This window comes from Protopterus annectens, chromosome 11.part0 (genome assembly GCF_019279795.1).
Source record: "Protopterus annectens isolate FY-2018-M chromosome 11.part0, PAN1.0, whole genome shotgun sequence".
NCBI classification, from domain to species: domain Eukaryota; kingdom Metazoa; phylum Chordata; order Ceratodontiformes; family Protopteridae; genus Protopterus; species Protopterus annectens.
The window spans coordinates 1,497,659,265-1,497,679,210 of record NC_056745.1 but is presented as its reverse complement, the minus strand read 5'-3'; the positions used below and the strand labels follow the sequence as shown (position 1 = coordinate 1,497,679,210).

The 19,946-nt window shown below is 38.0% G+C and overlaps 1 protein-coding gene across 1 annotated transcript in view; it reads right to left on the bottom strand.

The window, feature by feature from the left end:
* The window catches only part of LOC122815936 (plexin-B2-like), a 146,260-nt gene extending 126,605 nt beyond the window's left edge, over positions 1–19,655 (bottom strand). Inside the window, exon 1 of the mRNA XM_044088801.1 lies at positions 19,480–19,655. Coding sequence (XP_043944736.1) covers positions 19,480–19,587 — 108 coding nt within the window. The 5' untranslated portion in view covers positions 19,588–19,655. The remainder of the gene's footprint in view (positions 1–19,479) is intronic.
* Between the last annotated feature and the right edge of the window lie 291 nt (positions 19,656–19,946).

Here is a 19,946-nt window from a genome sequence, read left to right as displayed (position 1 = left end):
AAGACTTGAACCTCAGCACTGAAATAAATAGGACATGCTGAGTGGAGGACAGATTCATAACTCCTGGCTCCCTTCACTAAAAATAAAAATCCCCAGGGCAGGAGCAGAGTCCTCATTGACTTCAAGAGGAATCTTGATTGATGGATGATGGGGGAGATCAGGTTTACTGGTATCTCACTGTGTGTCTGTGTTACACAGGAGGGCTATATACTAACTAAAAAAAAGGAAATTAATTAAAAAAAAATGAGAGAATAACTTAAACCTGTCTTCTCTTCTGTCTAAAATGCCCTAGATAGGATAGAGAAATATGAAGAACATGAACCTATGAACCTATGAACACCTTAACCATTAGGCCACCCTCCCAGACCTTTTATAAAGGGTCTCTAATGTAGAAGGCAGCAATAGTAAAATTACAGAGAAGCATAACAAGGGAGATGTCCTCCCAGTTTTTCTTTTTAAATGGAAGCTGTATCTGTTCCTCTAGATTCTGCTACATCCACAACATGCATTATTACCTTCTCTCAATGAGTGCCACATTGAAAACACTGAACATAATTACTTTCCAGCTTTGTTTTTTATACCTCAACCTATGCTAACACCACCTGCTTATTCCTTTATTGTACAAGCGAGTACATTATTTACTAGCAGAAGAACAACTTGTCACTTTGGTAGTGTTTCTCATGAAGAAGAGTGAAACATCTACTTTCTGACAGCCATGTTGCCAGCACAACACCACATGTGGTTGTGTTACATTAAAACTTGATATCAGTGGAAATGGCTATCCTAGTGCTCCTCTTGTTTTAGCAGTTAATAGGTAGCTTTTGTAAGTAGATAGCTGAAGGACCCCCCCCTACTTTGGACTTTAATATCCTCTGCATACGACATCATAACTGGAACTTCAACTTCTTCATTTTCTGATTTACATCTCTAACAACTGTATTTATAACCAAAGCAAATAAGATACTGTTCATAGGGCACCCTTGCCTTATATCATTAATCATATCTATTTCTTTACGTATCTATCCATTAATTCAAACTCTTATTATTCTTATAAACTGTTATGTACAGTTGCTACATTTTATTATGAATACTGTACTTGTCCACTGTATCAAGCTGTATAGAATCAGATGCTTTATTAATATCACCTACCGTAAGTTTTACATATTCCTTCTTTCTATTTATGTCATCTCTAATTTCTCTCACTATAATTAATCATTTTTCATACCCCTGTCCTCTTACACTGTATACAATTTCCTCCATAATATATTGCATCTTACATTCAAATCTTTTTTTGTATTATTTTCATAAATATCTTATAGTCTGTATTATTTAAAATTATTGGTCTGCAGTTTTTATATCTTCTTTCTCCCTTTCTCCATATATATTTTAATATTCCACTGTATAATTCCATATATTCCGTTCCACAATTCAACCATTAATTAAATACATATATTAAACATTTTTCTAAAATACTTCTAAATTTTTATACATTTCAAACCCAGTAACATCCAGACCTAATACTGATTCTACATTTAATTGTTTCAATCCCTTTTCTAACTCATATAAGGTCATCTCTTTTCCAAGTTCTCTATTATTTTGCTGAGAATTTTTTTCCGTTCCTTTATATCATGTCTCTCTTTTTAAACATGTCTTTTACTTAACTTACAACAATTTCCATAATCTGTTGCTGACATTTCTTTTATTACCTTCTCTGTCTTTCATTTTTCTCATTATACTACTATTATACTACTATTCTCTCTTGATGCCACGGTGGTGCAGCGGTAGCGTTGTTGCCTCACAGCAAGAGGTCCTCCCCTTCAATTCTCGGCTGGAGTGCGGGGAGTGCCTGTGTGTGGAGTCTGCATGTCCTCCCCGTGATTGGGTGGTGTTCGAAACACATGCGTAAATGGGTGTGCCTTCGTTGAAGGTTGGATGTCAAGCTGGCACCTCAGCTTTTATGAAAATCTACTGCCAATCATTAGCGGACCAGAGTTCCGCTGTGGCGACCCCTAACCGGGAAAACCCAAAAGATATACAACAATATACTACTATTCTGTTTTACTTAAACAGGGGGAAACTTCTTTTCATCCTTCTAGAACATATTTTTCTAATTCTCCAATAATTTTTCCTGCAAATCTGTTTATTTCTCTTAATAATCTCTATTATTATTTTCCAAGTTATTTAGCAGTTCTCTATGCTTTTTGGAATATTCCTGTTGTTTTTTTTCCCTTCTCTGTTTTTCCACAATAAATATTTTTATATTTTTCTTTGAAAAAAATCTATTCATAGGTTCATAGGTTCATACTAGGCTATCTGCCCTAGGGCATTTATGTGTGTTTGGCTTTCGCCACCCATTTTAAATTAATTTTGCTATGCCCTTTTTCGAGGTTAGTATACTGTGCCTCTGTCTAACAGTGACACAATCAAGATTCCTCTTGAAGAGAGTCAATGAGGGACTCTGCCTAACCTGGACTGGGATTTTATTCCAGAGTGAAGGGAGCCTCTGGGTTATGAATCTGTCACTCCAGCATGTCCTATTTATTTCAGTGCTGAGGTTCAAGTCTGATGGGATTTGGATTTTCTGAGGTGCAGCATGTCCATTAATTCCAGGTTGGACATGGCTTTATACGTCAGGCACAGATTGCCTCTGAGCAGGCGGTATGCCACTGACTGGAGCTGGAGTTTCTTTAACCAGGCAGCATATGGCATCTGTTTGAGCCCTTTGATCCTCTTAGTGAGGTACTTTTGGGGTCTTTCCAGTTGCTGCAGGTGTCCGGTAAGGTACATTCCAAAAGGGGCATTGTACTCAATTATGGGCCTGATGAGGGATGAGTAAAGAGGCACGATGACCACTCCTGATCTAGATGTGAATCCCTTCATGATTAGGTGGGCTATATAAAATGTTTTTCTAACCACTTTGGCAATGTGGTTGTCAAATGAGAGATTGCTATCAACTTGGGTCCCCAGGTCCCTAATTACTTCTTCTGTACTTAATGGATTACCACCTATGTGGTAATTTGTGGGCACTTTGTTTTTGCCAAAGGGGATGACTATACACTTTTTGGTGTTTAGCTGGAGGCCATGGCTCTGGCACCAGTTGTCTGTCTCTATGAGGCCCTTTTGGAGGACGCTTGTGTCGGCTGGAGAGTCTATAATGGCGCCCAGTTTGCAGTCATCTGCGAACTTGGTCAGCCACAGTCCTTCCATGTTGGCCTGTAGCTCTGAGAAATATATACCAAACAAGAGAGGTCCCAGGACTGAGCCTTGTGGGACGTCACTTGTAACTGGTTTGGAGTCTGACATGGCTCCAGCAATTCTAACCATGTGGGTTTTGTCCTTGAGCCAGTTTGCAACCCATCTAGTGACATAGGGGTTTATATTTAAGCTGGTGAGCTTATCTATAATGTCAGGTCCAGGTAGACTGTGTGGACCACCTTCCCCTCGTCAATGGTCTTGGTGACTGTTTCAAAGAAATCGACCAGTTTTAAGAGGCAGGATCTGCTCTTAACAAAGGATCCAGTGTCTGTAGGTCCCCAATATCTTTCTTTATGAGGCCCATGATGATCCTTTCCATAGCTTTGCAAACCAGGCGAGTCAGGCTTATGGGTCAATAGTTTCCAGGATCCGTTGAGGCACCACCTTTGTGGTGAGGGACCACTGTTGCTGTACGCCATTCTTTGGGTACATATCCTGTAGTAAGGCTGAGATTGAACAGTAGTTTTAGGTTTGGGTTTAGCTCTTCTTGGAGTTCATGTAGGATGACCTGTGCATCTGAGATGTCAGGGGCAGCACTCTGCTGGGATAGATATTTGCCCTTTGGTGGGAGGGGTGAACCTGTCATCTAGGATGTTGGCAATGTCTGTGGGTTTGGTGCATTTTTTGTCATTTTGGACTAATTCTGAGCATATCTGGGAATTCCCACCCAGGTTTCTAACATAACTAAAGAAAGCCTTGTGATTATCCTTAGTGTCCTGTGCAATTTTTCTAGTTTTTGCTAATACTGATCAGAGATGCCTTCCCTTTTTGGGATTTTGCTCTATCATGTAGTAGCGTCCTCCTTCTGTTATATAGTTTGTTTATGGCTGGGGTCCACCAGACAGGATGTCTGCCTTTGGAGGATTGGGTCTTGGTTTTATTTGGGATTGCATGATCCATGCATTCCTGAAGGTGTTCATAGAATGCGTTTATAAAGGATTCATTTTCCACAGGCCTGGGGGCTTTGAAGGATTCCAACTTGGTTTTGAGGAGTGTGAAATTTGCTTTGGAAAAGTTTTTCATTGTGGTTTTCTGGGCAGGGGGTGGGGTCGGGATGTGAATATCCAGTGAGATTAGTTTATGGTCTGGTCTTACCAGTGAGGGATACACTTCTGGTCTGGAGCATAGAGTCCCCATGTTGGTGATGATCAGGTCCAGTATGTTTTCCCCTCTTGTGGGAGTGGTAACACATTGTTCCATAGCATCTGAGTTTATAAATTCTAGGAACCTTTGGGCTAGGGTGTTGGAGCTAGAGTAATGCTCCCAGTCTATGTTTGGGTAGTTGAAGTCACCCAATATAATGGTGTTTGGAGAGACCTTCATATTTTCCAGTGTTCTCAGGAAGGCAGAGTGGGGTTCCTGGGTTTGGGAGGGTGGTCTGTAGCAGGCTATAAACTGGAAGGCAGTTTTACCCACTGTTAGTTGCACATGGATAGTCTCTGATGCTGTGCCACCAACTTGGAGGTGTGGGTATCTTAATATTGATACTCCCCTCCTTTTGTGGTTCGGTCCAGGTTTTGGGGCCAAAAGCATGGTATGAGGTATAACCTGGTAGTGCTGGGGTGCTCAGCCTTGAACCAGGTTTCTGTTACTGCACAGATATCAATGTTCTCCATGCTAAGGAGAGTGCATCTTGAGGTTTAGACTTCTGGCATTGAGTAGCATTACTCTTAGTTTCTTATCCCTTGAGGTGGGTTTGTCTTTTGAGCCTTGCCTAAAAAAGGCACTATGGGGGTAGCAAGAGCCTTTGCCAATATCCGAAAGCCCAGGGGTGACAGGTGCAAGCCGTCCCTAGTGAAGCATGGTGGCTTGTCGAGCATGTCATCCCAGGCTGACAGGCATTCGATCCCCTTTGAATGACACCAACACTTAAGCCAATTGTTGAAATTGATCATCTTGTCTTCATATTGTGGCATCATTCTTGGTGAGGGTATGATGCTACTCAAGGTCAGGGTCATACCAGCCTGGGCTACATGCTCAGAGAGATTTTTATTATTTATTTTATTTTTATTATTTATTTATTATTCTGACTAACTGACATAGGATAGTCTCATATTACTATCATCTTTCCATAACGGCGTAATGTCTTTCTTTCATTTTATCATTTCATTTCTTTCATTTATACTTTTTAGACCTTTTCCTATTTTTATATACTCTTCATTATAATATATTTCTACCCATATTGTCAAATGATCTGAAACACTATGATAACAGTTTCTTGTTCCATTATATGTATTTAATCTGATACCAAAAAATAGTCTTTTTCATTTTTTAAAGTACCTCTCCCATGTTTTGTTCCATATAACTAATTTTCCTGATGTTATTATTTCTAGCATCTTTTTACATATTTAATTGTTTTCTTTTTATTACCCTTTAAGCCACAATTGAAATTTCCTGTAATTATTATATCAGTTTTAACAAAAACATAATCCAATATCTTCTGAAATAAATTCTCCCTCTTTTTACTAGTTATGTATGAATTCTATATACATTCCCTTGCTGCCTTACATCTCTAATAGTTGTCCTTTCCATATTTACTGCTGTAACATCCAATATTTTAATTACCCTTCCACATATACTTGCTGTTCCTGAATACTGTTCATTTTCTATATTTCATATTATTTCCCCACCCCATAATTTTTGCATCTGTAGTCTTTCTTCCTTTTTTATTTTCCCAAAGACTTTTGGGTTTCTAATATCATGATGGGAATGGACCACAATCCTAAGTCAAAGTATGATTAAAGTTCATGACATTAGTATTGTTTCAATCCTGAATGTTACCTAGAAGTGCTCTTTGCAACACCTGCGACATGGCCATTACTGACTCCTTCTGCAATTCATACGGAGTTACATATATTTGTAATGTATGATTGTAAATTATTTTTTACAAGACCCATTGCTCCTACTACTATTGAAACTGTCTGGGTATCCTTCTTCCACATTGCTCTAGTTTCTGCCTGCAAATCCTGGTATTTTATGACTTTGTGTCTCTCTGTATGTAAGACACTGTAGTCACTGGATGTAGCAATTTTACTGATGAATGCCCTTTTGTTTATCTTTTCATGGATTACTATATCTGTTTTTTCTTACATCTTTTTTGAACTGTTGGCGATGGGTGACCATATGTGATACAAACTTCATCATTTTTTATAATGCTTGTGGTTCATGTTTCCAATGTTTTCAACTATTTCAGTATTATAATCTTTGCATAATCCCCAATGCAGCTGTTTTACCACATTATTATGCCTTTCAGTATATATTCCTTCTGCCATTATCTTAGTTTATGAGATATCATCCAGTACTAATCCCATATAAGGAAGGCTTCATTCCATTTTTTTTTCTTTTATGTTAATATCTTTAATTTTTCTTTTCGTATGTTTAAGTCTTCTACCAATGGAAGTGTTTCTCCCTCTTATTATTTTCCAAGTTACATACTCTTTATCACCAACTGCTGAATCTGTATGTACAGTGGATATATAAAGTGTACACACCCCTGTTAAATGCCAGGTTTTTGTGATATAAAAAATGATACCACAATAAAGACTGAATGTTGTGATTAAATCAAAAGGTGCTTCAACAAAGTAGTAGTTTAAGGGTGTGCACACTTATGCAACCAGTGTATTGTACATTTTTTTTGTATATTTTTCTCCTAACAGATTTGGTTGTTTTTAAATTGAATTGTGCTGGTTATAGGTCACATTAAAGGTGGGAAAAGTTTTGAAATGATTTATTGTGGTTTCATTTTTTTATATCACAGAAATCTGGCATTTAAACAGAGGTGTGTACACTTTATATATCCACTGCAATTCCTCTTCCTTATTATGTTTTTCAGCATCTCTCTCTCTCTCTTTTAAGAGTTTCATCTATTTCTATCTCCTCTTCACTCATTTCTTTCTCTGTCTCTTTTCCTTGGTTTGAAGCACTTAGCTCATTCTTTTTTCTCGACATTCCATCCATAAATGCCCTGTTTTTTTACATTTATAACATTCAAGTTCACATTTTTTGGTCCATTCCCTGTTTTCCCCCATGAACAACATTTCTTGTCACAATTATTAATTAAACGTCCTTCTTTTCCACAAAAATAAAACATTTCACAATACGTCTGTTACCAGCAACACTGATGACACTTGGAATATGTACAATTGTATCCGTTCCCATTTTCAGAATAACATTACTATTCCATGCAGCAGTCCATAAACCCCTGTTGTCATAAACTTCTATTATATTTATTATTATTTACATGCATTTTTAAAATGTTCTTTTAATGCCTGTCTGTCTGCATCCATTCAGAATTATATGTGTTCTTTCTTTTCAGCGTCTTGAAAAGATGCCCTTATTGCACATTGATTCCAAGGATTGCCATTCTTTTTTCATATTCACACAAAAATATCTTTCCATGGTTTGCACAGTCTGAAAAAAAAAGTCACAAAAGGTCTCTTTGTTAATTAGAATAAATGCTTGGGCCTTTATTCCCAATGGCAAAATAACATTGCTCCATACCTCATATCTGTGCAGTTACTTTCCCTTTTTACTCTGTATCCTTACTAGAAACTTTCTTTTTATGCTGTCTTCTCTTTGCCTGTGACTCCCTCTTTCCAATATAACAGCTGCTGCCTCAGTGTACGTCCTCTTTCACCACTTCCCTTTGACATCTCTTTTCCAAACCCTTTGTTTATCCTCTCCATTATGTCACCCTGGGAAACGTCATTCTCTGGCTCTTTCTGGTTTATGAACTCCTGTAATAAATCATCCTAGATCCATCCTGGCTGGAGGGCTGTAACCACACACTTCTCTACAGCTGCTTTATCAGTTTGCTCAAACAGCCCCTTCTGAAATACTTCTTCCAAATGTTCCGTAACACCACACACTGTCTGCAAGGTGGCATTCACCTCTGCTCTCTGCTGTTCTTCCATCTCATGCATTGTCCTCCCAGCCACTCCCATGCTAGGAACAGGATTAGCACATGTATTCACATTCCAACAACAATGCAAATACAGATTGCGGGTAGGGGTAGTTCCCTGATGTCCTGTTCAAATTTCCCATAGTAATATAAATACCAGATCAGGTCTTCCATGAAAAGAGGTCACTAGCCTCTGGGACTAAGCTGATCAACAAAGGATGAATAAAAATAAAAGTATATCATGAGCGATGTCTTGAATTTCTCTTGCCTTTGTTTATCCATGTCTCACATCTACTTGCTTTTCCAGGAATCAGGACAACCATTTGGCAGAATAAAAGAAAGATAATTAACAGGTATTTTCGGAAGTAAAGTAGCTATAACTATGCTGTTATTTGCTAAGTGTTATCCAGCACCTTTTTCAAAAGCACTAGTTCAGGAGGGATTAGTGACATCCCTGAAAACAGAAACAGTTTTGATGTAAATTGCTGGTGGAAGGAAGGGAGGACCATCTGTGCTGCTGTATATTGAATTAAGGATGAGCATGCTCTAATTATTGGATAGCTTAGGCAGGTGGTAGGCATTTTTTGTGAGAGAGAGTGAAAGAAGGGGAGTTCAAGCTTCTCCCAAGTGCTTTACTTGCCTTGTTGACTTATTAAAAAAAAGGAGAAGAAAAAAGCAATGATGGTCAGGTAAGAAGTAGCTATAAACGTCAAAGGTGTGACACACCTCATCCAAGGTGGTGCAGGTAAGAAGCAGCTATAATGTCAAAGGTGTGACACACCTCATCCAAGGTGTTGCAGGTAAGAAGCAGCTATAATGTCAAAGGTGTGACACACCTCATCCAAGGTGTTGCAGGTAAGAAGCAGCTATAATGTCAAAGGTGTGACACACCTCATCCAAGGTGTTGCAGGTAAGAAGCAACTATAAACGTCAAAGGTGTGACACACCTCATCCAAGGTGTTGCAGGTAAGAAGCAGCTATAATGTCAAAGGTGTGACACACGTCATCCAAGGTGGTGCAGGTAAGAAGCAGCTATAATGTCAAAGGTGTGACACACCTCATCCAAGGTGTTGCAGGTAAGAAGCAACTATAAATGTCAAAGGTGTGACACACCTCATCCAAGGTGTTGCAGGTAAGAAGCAGCTATAAACGTCAAAGGTGTGACACACCTCATCCAAGGTGGTGCAGGTAAGAAGCAGTTATAATGTCAAAGGCGTGACACACCTCATCCAAGGTGGTGCAGGTAAGAAGCAACTATAAACGTCAAAGGTGTGACACACCTCATCCAAGGTGGTGCAGGTAAGAAGCAACTATAAACGTCAAAGGTGTGACACACCTCATCCAAGGTGTTGCAGGTAAGAAGCAACTATAATGTCAAAGGTGTGACACACCTCATCCAAGGTGTTGCAGGTAAGAAGCAACTATAATGTCAAAGGTGTGACACACCTCATCCAAGGTGTTGCAGGTAAGAAGCAACTATAATGTTAAAGGTGTGACACACCTCATCCAAGGTATTGCAGGTAAGAAGCAACTATAATGTCAAAGGTGTGACACACCTCATCCAAGGTGTTGCAGGTAAGAAGCAGCTATAATGTCAAAGGTGTGACACACCTCATCCAAGGTGGTGCAGTCAGCAACATCTTCTCTTGTGGGGCGTGGTTCTAAGTTTGGAAGGTGATACCCTCAGTGGGTGGTGTGACACACCTCATCCAAGGTGTTGCAGTCAGCAACATCTTCTCTTGTGGGGCGTGGTTCTAAGTTTGGAAGGTGATACCCTCAGTGGGTGGTGTGACACACCTCATCCAAGGTGTTGCAATCAGCAACATCTTCTCTTGTGGGGTGTGGTTCTAAGTTTGGAAGGTGATACCCTCAGTGGGTTGAGCATCCCACCTGACTATTGTCAGATCAGTTGACCCCAGCTAATTCTAATGACAATAACCAGGTCATCCCATATATATATGTTTTTCTATCTTTTCTATTCCTTTCCTTTCTTGGCAGCTATAGTCCATCAGATGAAGATGGAGGCATTTCAGTTTTGATTTGTTAATGCTTCATGGCACTTACATACTAATTTTTTTCCCCTATGAATGCAGATATAGCAGCAATTCAAGCACTGAGGCCCTAGTTGGAGAAGACGGCTTTAGAGGTGGAGGCACTTTTTGATGACTTGGAAACTGAATGAGGTCAGCAGGCTGTAATTACAGGCAAGCGAGGGAGAATGTCAGAAGGTGATTCAGATCTCAAGAAGGGTTAGATATTGGTTAAGAAACCGAGGAGACGTTTTTGGAAAGGTCCAGCAGAATCATGAAATACAGAACAGAGCTCAGTGGCCTCAGTGGCAGTGCAACCTGTGGACCCTTGTGAAGGTAATGATAATCCTTGAGACTGTAGGAAGGAGGAGGTCATGTTACCAGAAGAAGCAGCGGAAAAATGTTTAGAGGAATTTTTAGAAGCATTACAAGAGGAGGGAAGATGAGATTGTTTGAGCAAGTCACTGAGAAAGAGTTTGATAGTTCTCAGCTAGTACCACAGGTCTCTGCTAAAAAGGAGAATTTAGAGGTACCAGCTCCAACTGTGGTGGCCTTCCCACAGCTGCCCTTAGGGAATCTACAATCAGCAGCTGGCATGAGTTCTGGGAGCCACTTTTACTTTGACATGGCCATGCCCATAAGGTGTGTGGTGGCAAACTCTACATCTGAGAAATTCAACATCACCATTTATTGGTGTTAGCAGAGAGAGGCCCTCCACCAGGCTGCCTTTTACTATTTGGATAATTTCCTGATAATAGGCAATGGTGAACAGGGAGATAGGGAGGGCATGGGTCATTTTTCGATCTATGCCACCAGCTGGGAGTTCTGCTGGCTGGGGATCATATTGCCAGAAACAATGCTACAGCGTTTGAGGAAGGCCATCAAAATATTTTTGAATGCACAAAAGGTCATGGCATAAGAGGTCATGGAACTGTTGGGACTACTGAACTTTGCCTGCTGATTAGTGGCTCTGGGTAGGACATTTCTTGGATCTCTAGTCAACTTGTTGAAAGGTGGGTTCAAAATACATCACTGAGTGAGAATCATGAAGAGAGTTATGGATGATTTGAGGTTTTCCTGGAAGACTGTAATGATATGTCACTTCTAAGGCCCTGCACTTCTTCACCGATATCCTTGGTAGTCATGGGATGGGGGTTTACATGAATGGTCAGTATTTTGCAGCACCATGGTCTGAGGCATGGTCAGTAGACTGAAAAAGAGATATTACTTCCTCAAAATCATAACAAATTGTGTAGCTACTGTGGACTAGCAGGACTTATTCAGGAATCAAAGAGTTGTTTTCCACCTAGACAGCCTGATTGTAGTCATGGTGTTAGTGAACAAAGTTGATTGGTCACTTTGGATTCTGTCCATTTTGAGTCTTTTGGTGCTTCATGGTCTACACATCAACTTGAATTTTTCTGCCAAGGCTGGCCCTGGTAGGTTCAGTGCCAAAGCTGACAGTCTTTCTCCTTCACAGCTGTCCAGTTTACATGAGCTGGACTTGGAAGCACATGAAACTCTTACTCCTCTGGTGATCTTGCCGATTGGAGAGCTATGATGATCATGGTCCTAAGTAACTCCTGAATGAGTAAAGGAAGGCCTATGCTACATTTCTGAAGTCCTTTCAGCTATTTTATGCTACCCCTCGCAGGAAGGTGCTGGTCCCTCCATACGTGGCATGTGGTGGTTAGTTGGTTCATAAATGGCTGAGTTAGGACTGTTCACATCCATTTGGTGGCACTGAGTTGGTCATCCACCTTTTTGGTTTGTTCAGCTACTTTACATATTTGACCATTGACAGTTATTCAAATGTAGTGGAGGATAAAGGGTCTAATGGGAGAAAAGAGACACCCTTTTGATAGGCCTATGTTATGAGCTGTCATATTAGGGGTGCATTTAACTGTGACAGATTGCCACACTTATGTGGTATGGGCTGTGTTGATTTCATGGCTGTATGCAGGTGCCTTTAGGGTCAGCAAACTCTTCCAGTCATTATGCTGTGGAGACATTGTTTTCATTCAGGATGCTTTAGTGATTTGGACTTCTTGATCAAAAACTAACCAACACAGTATTGCATAGCAAGTTACACTATACAGAGCAAAAAGTGCTTTCACATGTCCAGTGTACTGTGCTTTGACTCCCAGTCAGCTAGAAAGTGTATGTCTTGCCAGGAGTTTCTGTTTAAATTTCCATAGGGTTACTTCATTTCTCCGAAGGAGCTCCGTCACATCTTTAGTAAAACTTTGAAGACACAAGGTTTTCCCACTCAAGGTTAGAAGCTCACATTTATTTTGGATTGGTAAGGCCACCTATCTGGCCTGGGATGGTCAGCTGGTTGAAGTTTACAATGCACAGACATGTGGTCTTCTAGAACTATTCTGTCTTATATTGGGCACTGTACTTCAGCAGTTGTTCACCTGAGTTTTACATTCTGCTTCAAGTGTCAGATGAGTTTTAATATTGGGACATTCATTCATTTCCAAGTAACTCAGCAGAACAGTGCTATGACAGAATGCTTTGATCCTCAGGCTCAATTTCTCAGCTTGGGAAATTTCTTGGAGACCCTTTTCAGGGCTGTGTTGGAACCAATTGTGGACAGCCTCTGATTTTGTTTTCGACAAGAAGGTCTGCCTCATGCTGTGATCATACATATGGGGGAAATGATATTGGGTTTGTGACTAAGAGGTTGCTATTGTCCAGAATAATTAGAAACTTTGTATCTTGTCATGGCTGGGATCCGAGCATAAAAGTTATCTGGTTGTCTATAGTTCCAAGGATTCAATGGGTTGTACAGGCTGGAGAGGTAAAGCTGGCAATGATGGAGTGACCAGGAGATTTGTCAACCATGGAGTCATCAGGACAGCCCAGCAACTGGATTTAAAGGTCCTTGAACATGTGGAGCTTGCAGACAGAGACCAGTATGGTAATGCAACGTCAGGATTCACTTAAGTGATGTTGGATTTGATTTATTTAATTTTTATTTGTTATGTTTTTCACATAAGAACTTAGGAAGTAAACCTTAAGTACATGGGATATTATTTATTGTGGTTTAACAATAAATACAAAACATGCAAACAGGGAATATGTTGGAGCTTGTTGAGCAATATTTATTTACTTATTTTAATTTATTTACATTTATTTACCAGGATGGTCCACTGGTGACACTGCCCATTTTCAGTGGAGGCCTGGGGAATAAAGCTCCAGCCTAAGCTTACATACAAAGTCATCACATCAGGTAATAGAAATTATAGACAAAAAAATAATGAGTGTTAACACATTTACAGGATAAAAATTAAAAACAAATATGCATACATAGTATCAAATAAAGCAAGACTTTAAACATTTGAATATAGACAAATATATGATTGAACTTATATATGTGGAGGAACATAACATAAGTTAAGAAATTAAGTAGATAGAATCACGTAGGCAAAGTAGTGCATAGTTAGTAATGCTTCCTTGGTGAGAGTTGCAGCTAGGAATGTAACTACTTATAGAGAAATAGTGTTGTTAAACGGGATATGTTAACAGAGTTAGTACATTAACAGAGTTAGTACATACAGCCAAATTGTATAAGTAATGCTAAGTTAATAATTCACCTGGAGTGTTACATGTGGAAAGCCAGGGTTAAAGACTGAAAAAAAAACAATTAGAAGAATAAATAAGCCAAACGTAGTGTAACTGTAATGGTGACCCAGTAAGAACAAAGAGTGTTTCTTAGGAAAGGGGGAGGGGACAGGTTAGTCTGTGGACAGTTGTCAGAAGGTTTCCCTCCCTGGGTTACACCACTTGTCCTGGGCTGGACAAGAAGACTGGTATGGGTGGATTTACACTAATGAGGCATATAGGACATTAAGTGATTTATAGTCAATTAAGATGAGGCTGTTTATTGCTTGGTGATGTTACTGGTTTCAGTGATTCAGAATAAAAGGATGCACTTGTTAACCAACTGCTGGCCTCTTTCTTTGTGTCGGGCTAAGGGGAAAATCCAATTTTGCTGGCAAAATAAGTTGCCCCAGGTGTATTCCCATTACGAGGCTCATGGTAGTTTAAAAGAGTCAGGGGTATTTTATCCTTGGCAGGACAGCAGCTTGTAACTTCAGTAGACAGTCTGCCTGAGCTTGAGTCTCCTTCCTCCCTAAAACAGTCTGAGGCAGGTGGTCATCGTTTGATCTCCCCCACTTTGTAATTCCCTCTTTTTCTGTCCTAGGCCACTGAATCATGTTTATGACATGCCGATGTGTGATATATAATGATATACAGGAGTGGTCATCAAGGTAGCTATGATGGCACTGGGCAATCAGGCTGGTACTGACATGGTTAAATTAATTGGCGAAGAGCTGTCTGGCTCAATGAGGCATAAGATTTTCACTGCATGAGTTATGGTCAAATAAGATGAGGCTGTTTATTGGTTGGCACTGTTATTGGTTCTCAGTTATTTAACATTTTATAATAAAAGGTCGCACTGGCTATCAGGCTGTTGGTGTCTTTTTGGAGAAGTCCAAGTGACGCCTGCCCTTTTCTCATCAAGAATTCAATTTACTGCTACCTATGTGCATACTTCCTAACTGGCACTAATTTGGCAGAACATCCCTGATTTTGCTTCATATGTTTGTCTTATCCAGAATAAAAATTTAGATTTTCTCTTAAATCTAACTTTCTTTACTCACACTAACAACATCATCAATAAAGTTCACCACCACACCATTTGAAACTTGTTTTCCCATCTACTCACTTCAACTGCTACAAAAGCCTTGGCCAAAATGTCCTGCTGTCTAAATTGAACCATGGCCTACCACTGTTTTCATTCAGGTTACAATACACAAAGGCAATAGATTACAGAAAATAAAAGAAGCTGATTTGCTTTACTCACAGATCAGAAATCTCAACTTTCCCTATTTTGGAGGAACATTCCTATTTTCACAGGTAAATTAGAATGTCCCTGGTTTTGGAGATACATCTACATTTTCAGGCTTGATTTACCCATTTACACAATTTTCTGAATCCCCCTCATCACATGTGCTTTTTGAAGCTGTCAAATACACAGGATTCCACACTATGTGACCAACATACTAGGGACACCAATAATTTAAAGAAAAAGGGCACTTATCCTACAAGTCCATTTCAAAAGCAAAAGTAAATGACCTTGTGTAGTAGAATTTCATTAAAGTGTACAAATTTTATACTGTCTATTTCATAATGTGTTTATATTTTCCATATTTTTTGTCATTTCCTGTTTTTTAAATGTGTTTCTAAGTAGTATTCCACATCCTACTTGTACTGGCAAGAGTTAAATACTATTTTGGTATTCAAATATTATGATAACCAGAGGTCTAGATTTTTAGCTGGGTGTTCCTATTTTCAATGTTTGCTGGTTGACAGGTATCTGACACAGAGTCCACAACTCAACAAGCCCTGCTTTTTTCAGTTGCTGTTAAAAGTAACTGACACTTTGATCCCTCGCATTTATCTTTATTCTTTCTTTTCAGGAAGAGATGCTGTATCACTGAGTGGTCTGTATGGGTGCTTTACATCTCCAAGCCTGCCCCAACACCATTTGTTGAAAATGTTACCAGATTGGGTTCCTATTCATCATGAATTTATTTATTTGTTTACTGGGAAAGTCTGAATAGACATGGAACACATTTTCAGCAGAGGCCCAAGGAGAAAACTTAAATATGAATACATTTAATACAAGTATAGTAATACTCAAGTGTGAGACAAGTATGATGACAGAACAAAAAAACAGGGCAATATTTACATAATACAAATGAGATTACAGAATAAGTAATGTCACAATATTTACATAATACAAATGAGATGACAGAATAAATAATGTCACAATATTTACATAATACAAATGAGATTACAGAATAAGTAATGTCACAATATTTACATAATACAAATGAGATGACAGAATAACGTCACAATATTTACATAATACAAATGAGGTGACAGAATACGTAATGTCACAATATTTACATAATACAAATGAGATGACAGAATAAGTAACGTCACAATATTTACATAATACAAATGAGGTGACAGAATAAATAACGTCACAATATTTACATAATACAAATGAGGTGACAGAATAAATAACGTCACAATATTTACATAATACAAATGAGATGACAGAAGAAATAACATTACAATATTTACATAATACAAATGAGGTGACAGAATAAGTAATGTCACAATATTTACATAATGCAAATGAGGTGACAGAATAAATAACGTCACAATATTTACATAATACAAATGAGGTGACAGAATAAATAATGTCACAATATTTACATAATACAAATGTGACAGAATAAATAACGTCACAATATGTACATAATACAAATGAGGTGACAGAATAAATAACGTCACAATATTTACATAATACAAATGAGGTGACAGAATAAGTAACATCACAATATTTACATAATACAAATGAGATGACAGAAGAAATAACATTACAATATTTACATAATACAAATGAGGTGACAGAATAAGTAATGTCACAATATTTACATAATACAAATGAGATGACAGAAGAAATAACATTACAATATTTACGTAATACAAATGAGGTGACAGAATAAGTAATGTCACAATATTTACATAATAGAAATAAGGTGACATAATAAGTAATGTCACAATATTTACATAATACAAATGAGGTGACAGAATAAGTAACGTCACAATATTTACATTATACAAATGAGGTGACAGAATAAATAACATCACAATATTTATAATACAAATGAGGTGACAGAATAAATAATGTCACGATATTTACATTTATAAGTATTTACAGATTTCTGTAATTAGCTGTTTAACATTATTGTGTTTCTACAACTTTTACAATATTTCCTCTATTACAACTCTTATGAGTGTGTACCTTTAACTTACAGTTCTAACAAATACTCATTGACAGAGACCAAATATCTATACAGTTGTGTTTGCCATCATGTATGCTTCAAGGTAAAATATTACGATACCTTGTATGTTACATAGTTTTAGAATTATTAATGCAGATATGAACAAGCAATATTTAATGCCTTGACACGCAGTAGGAGGTACCTGCAAAAACACCTGGATGGGCATGCGGCTTGTTTACAGAATTTGATGTTATGCTTGTTTATAGTTCTTCTCCTCTTACCTCCTCGATGCAAGTCATTTAAAAATTAAATGTTTATGTTTTAATAGGGAATTCAACATTACTGACATCACCACAGTTCTCTACAGTACAGTTATGTTGGACATTCATACAGAATTTCTTTTTGGCACTTAAAATGCGTGTTTGATTTTTATTGGATGGACTGGTTTTCTTCAAAACGCTGGAGCAAATATTCGCTCCTCCTACTTAAACTGGGTATCATTATAATATAGAAATTTATAGGCACACATTTTAAATTCAGTAAGCATTTACTCAGATGCTTGATACAGATATTTCATATTTCTAGGAGCTGGAAGGCTTTGTGTATCTGTTCAAGGAATAATATTTCTACCAGGAACTTAATAAGTGTGCCATAGAGTTTGCTATTCAGAGCAGAATCAGTAAATCTTGTCACTGTTGTAAGCTATCTTTTACAATGTGCTGGATACACACCATAACAATGTGTATACAGTTAAAAATATATATTTTCTTCTTAAAGATGCTTATAAAGTCAAATGTATTTGAAAATCAGAAATCATAAACCAGATATCATTTGCATTTTATTTAATGCCAATTGTTTAAAATAGTTGCTCATATCAGGGACAAAGAACTTATATTTGGGTGAAAGTTAAACAAAGAATACTAATAAGTCTTTATAGCACTTTCCAGCTTCTGAACATCAGTATTTACATGTTTATACCAACACATATAACATGCAAACTATGCCATAACCACAAAGTGATATTTTAGCAGTACTATTGTCCCTGAGCATCTCTCTCTCTCTCTCTCTTTACTCTTCTGGTGGTCTAAAAATGCAAATAAATGTGAGAATATGTAGAAAACCAAAATTTAAATAAAAAATGAAATACAGCTATAGTGTTTATGCAAAACAAATGCAGACAATTAAAATCAAAATAAACTTGGCAGAAAAACAATAAATCATGCTGGAAAAGAAAGCTTGCAAAAATGAGTGAAAATTGTACAAAAGAATCTTTACAGCTAGAAATCTGTGAAATGTTTGATGTGCACAACTCAGTTGTAGGAAATGAATAGTACGAACATACTCACATTTTTGTATTTGGATGACAGTAAGAGTTGCCGAAGACTATTACTTTAATACCACTGTTCTATCCCACACCAATACCAACACACACAGACACACACATACATATACACACACACACACACACACACACACACACACACACACACATATATACACAAGTATGCACTTGCACCCACACATATACATGTGGACATGCGCACGTAGATATGATCACAAACGCATAGATAAATCCACACACAAACACACGTACAGATATACACATACGTACTTCCTCATTTGATGTTCCTAGGAATAAAATGGTGTTAATATTCTGTAATATTACCTTAATGACTTCACCATTCCAGGTCCCTAGGAATACAACAGTGTTAATATTCTGTAATATTACCTTAAGGACTTCACCATTTGAGGTTCCTAGGAATACAACGGTGTTAATATTCTGTAATATTACCTTAAGGACTTCACCATTTGAGGTTCCTAGGAATACAGCGGTGTTAATATTCTGCAATATTACCTTAATGACGTCACCATTTGAGGTTCCTAGGAATACAACGGTGTTAATATTCTGTAATATTACCTTAATGACGTCGCCATTCGAGGTCCCTAGGAATACAATGGTGTTAATATTCTGTAATATTACTTTAATGACGTCGCCATTTGAGGTCCCTAGGAATACAATGGTGTTAATATTCTGCGATATTACCTTAATGACTTTGCCATTTGAGGTCCCTAGGAATACAATGGTGTTAATATTCTGTAATATTACCTTAATGACTTCCCCACTCCAGGTCCCTAGGAATACAATGGTGTTAATATTCTGTAATATTACCTTAATGACTTCGCCATTCGAGGTCCCTAGGAATACAACGGTGTTAATATTCTGTAATATTACCTTAATGACTTCACCATTCGAGGTCCCTAGGAATACAACGGTGTTAATATTCCGTAATATTACCTTAATGACTTCGCCGTTCGAGGTCCCTAGGAATACAACGGTGTTAATATTCTGTAATATTACCTTAATGACTTCGCCATTCAAGGTCCCTAGGAATACAACGGTGTTAATATTCTGTAATATTACCTTAATGACTTCGCCATTCGAGGTCCCTAGGAATACAACGATGTGACCATTTTCATTTGCTACTGCCACAGCAGTTATGGATTTCGCATACTGTTTTACAGGCGGCATGTTTACTCCTTCTAAGCTTCCGAGAGGGAAAGGAAGATTTTCATCACCGCAGGGAAAATTAAGGGCTGTATCCTAATAAAGAAATGCACAACAAAGTTTAGTTAGCTATTTATTTATAAACATGTACACTCTTTTATTCAACTAGTTACAACAAATGGTAAACTGAAGTATCAGCCACATACAGTTCTGGGAATTGTCCTGAAAACCATACTAGATAGAGCTCAAGAATTACAACTTCAGATTATAAGAAACCATTCAAGGCACCCTGAAGTACTTCATGAAATGTAGATTGTAAATAATATAACACAGTGATGCCTGCAGATTCCCACAACAATAAAGGATTTGCTATGCAACAAATC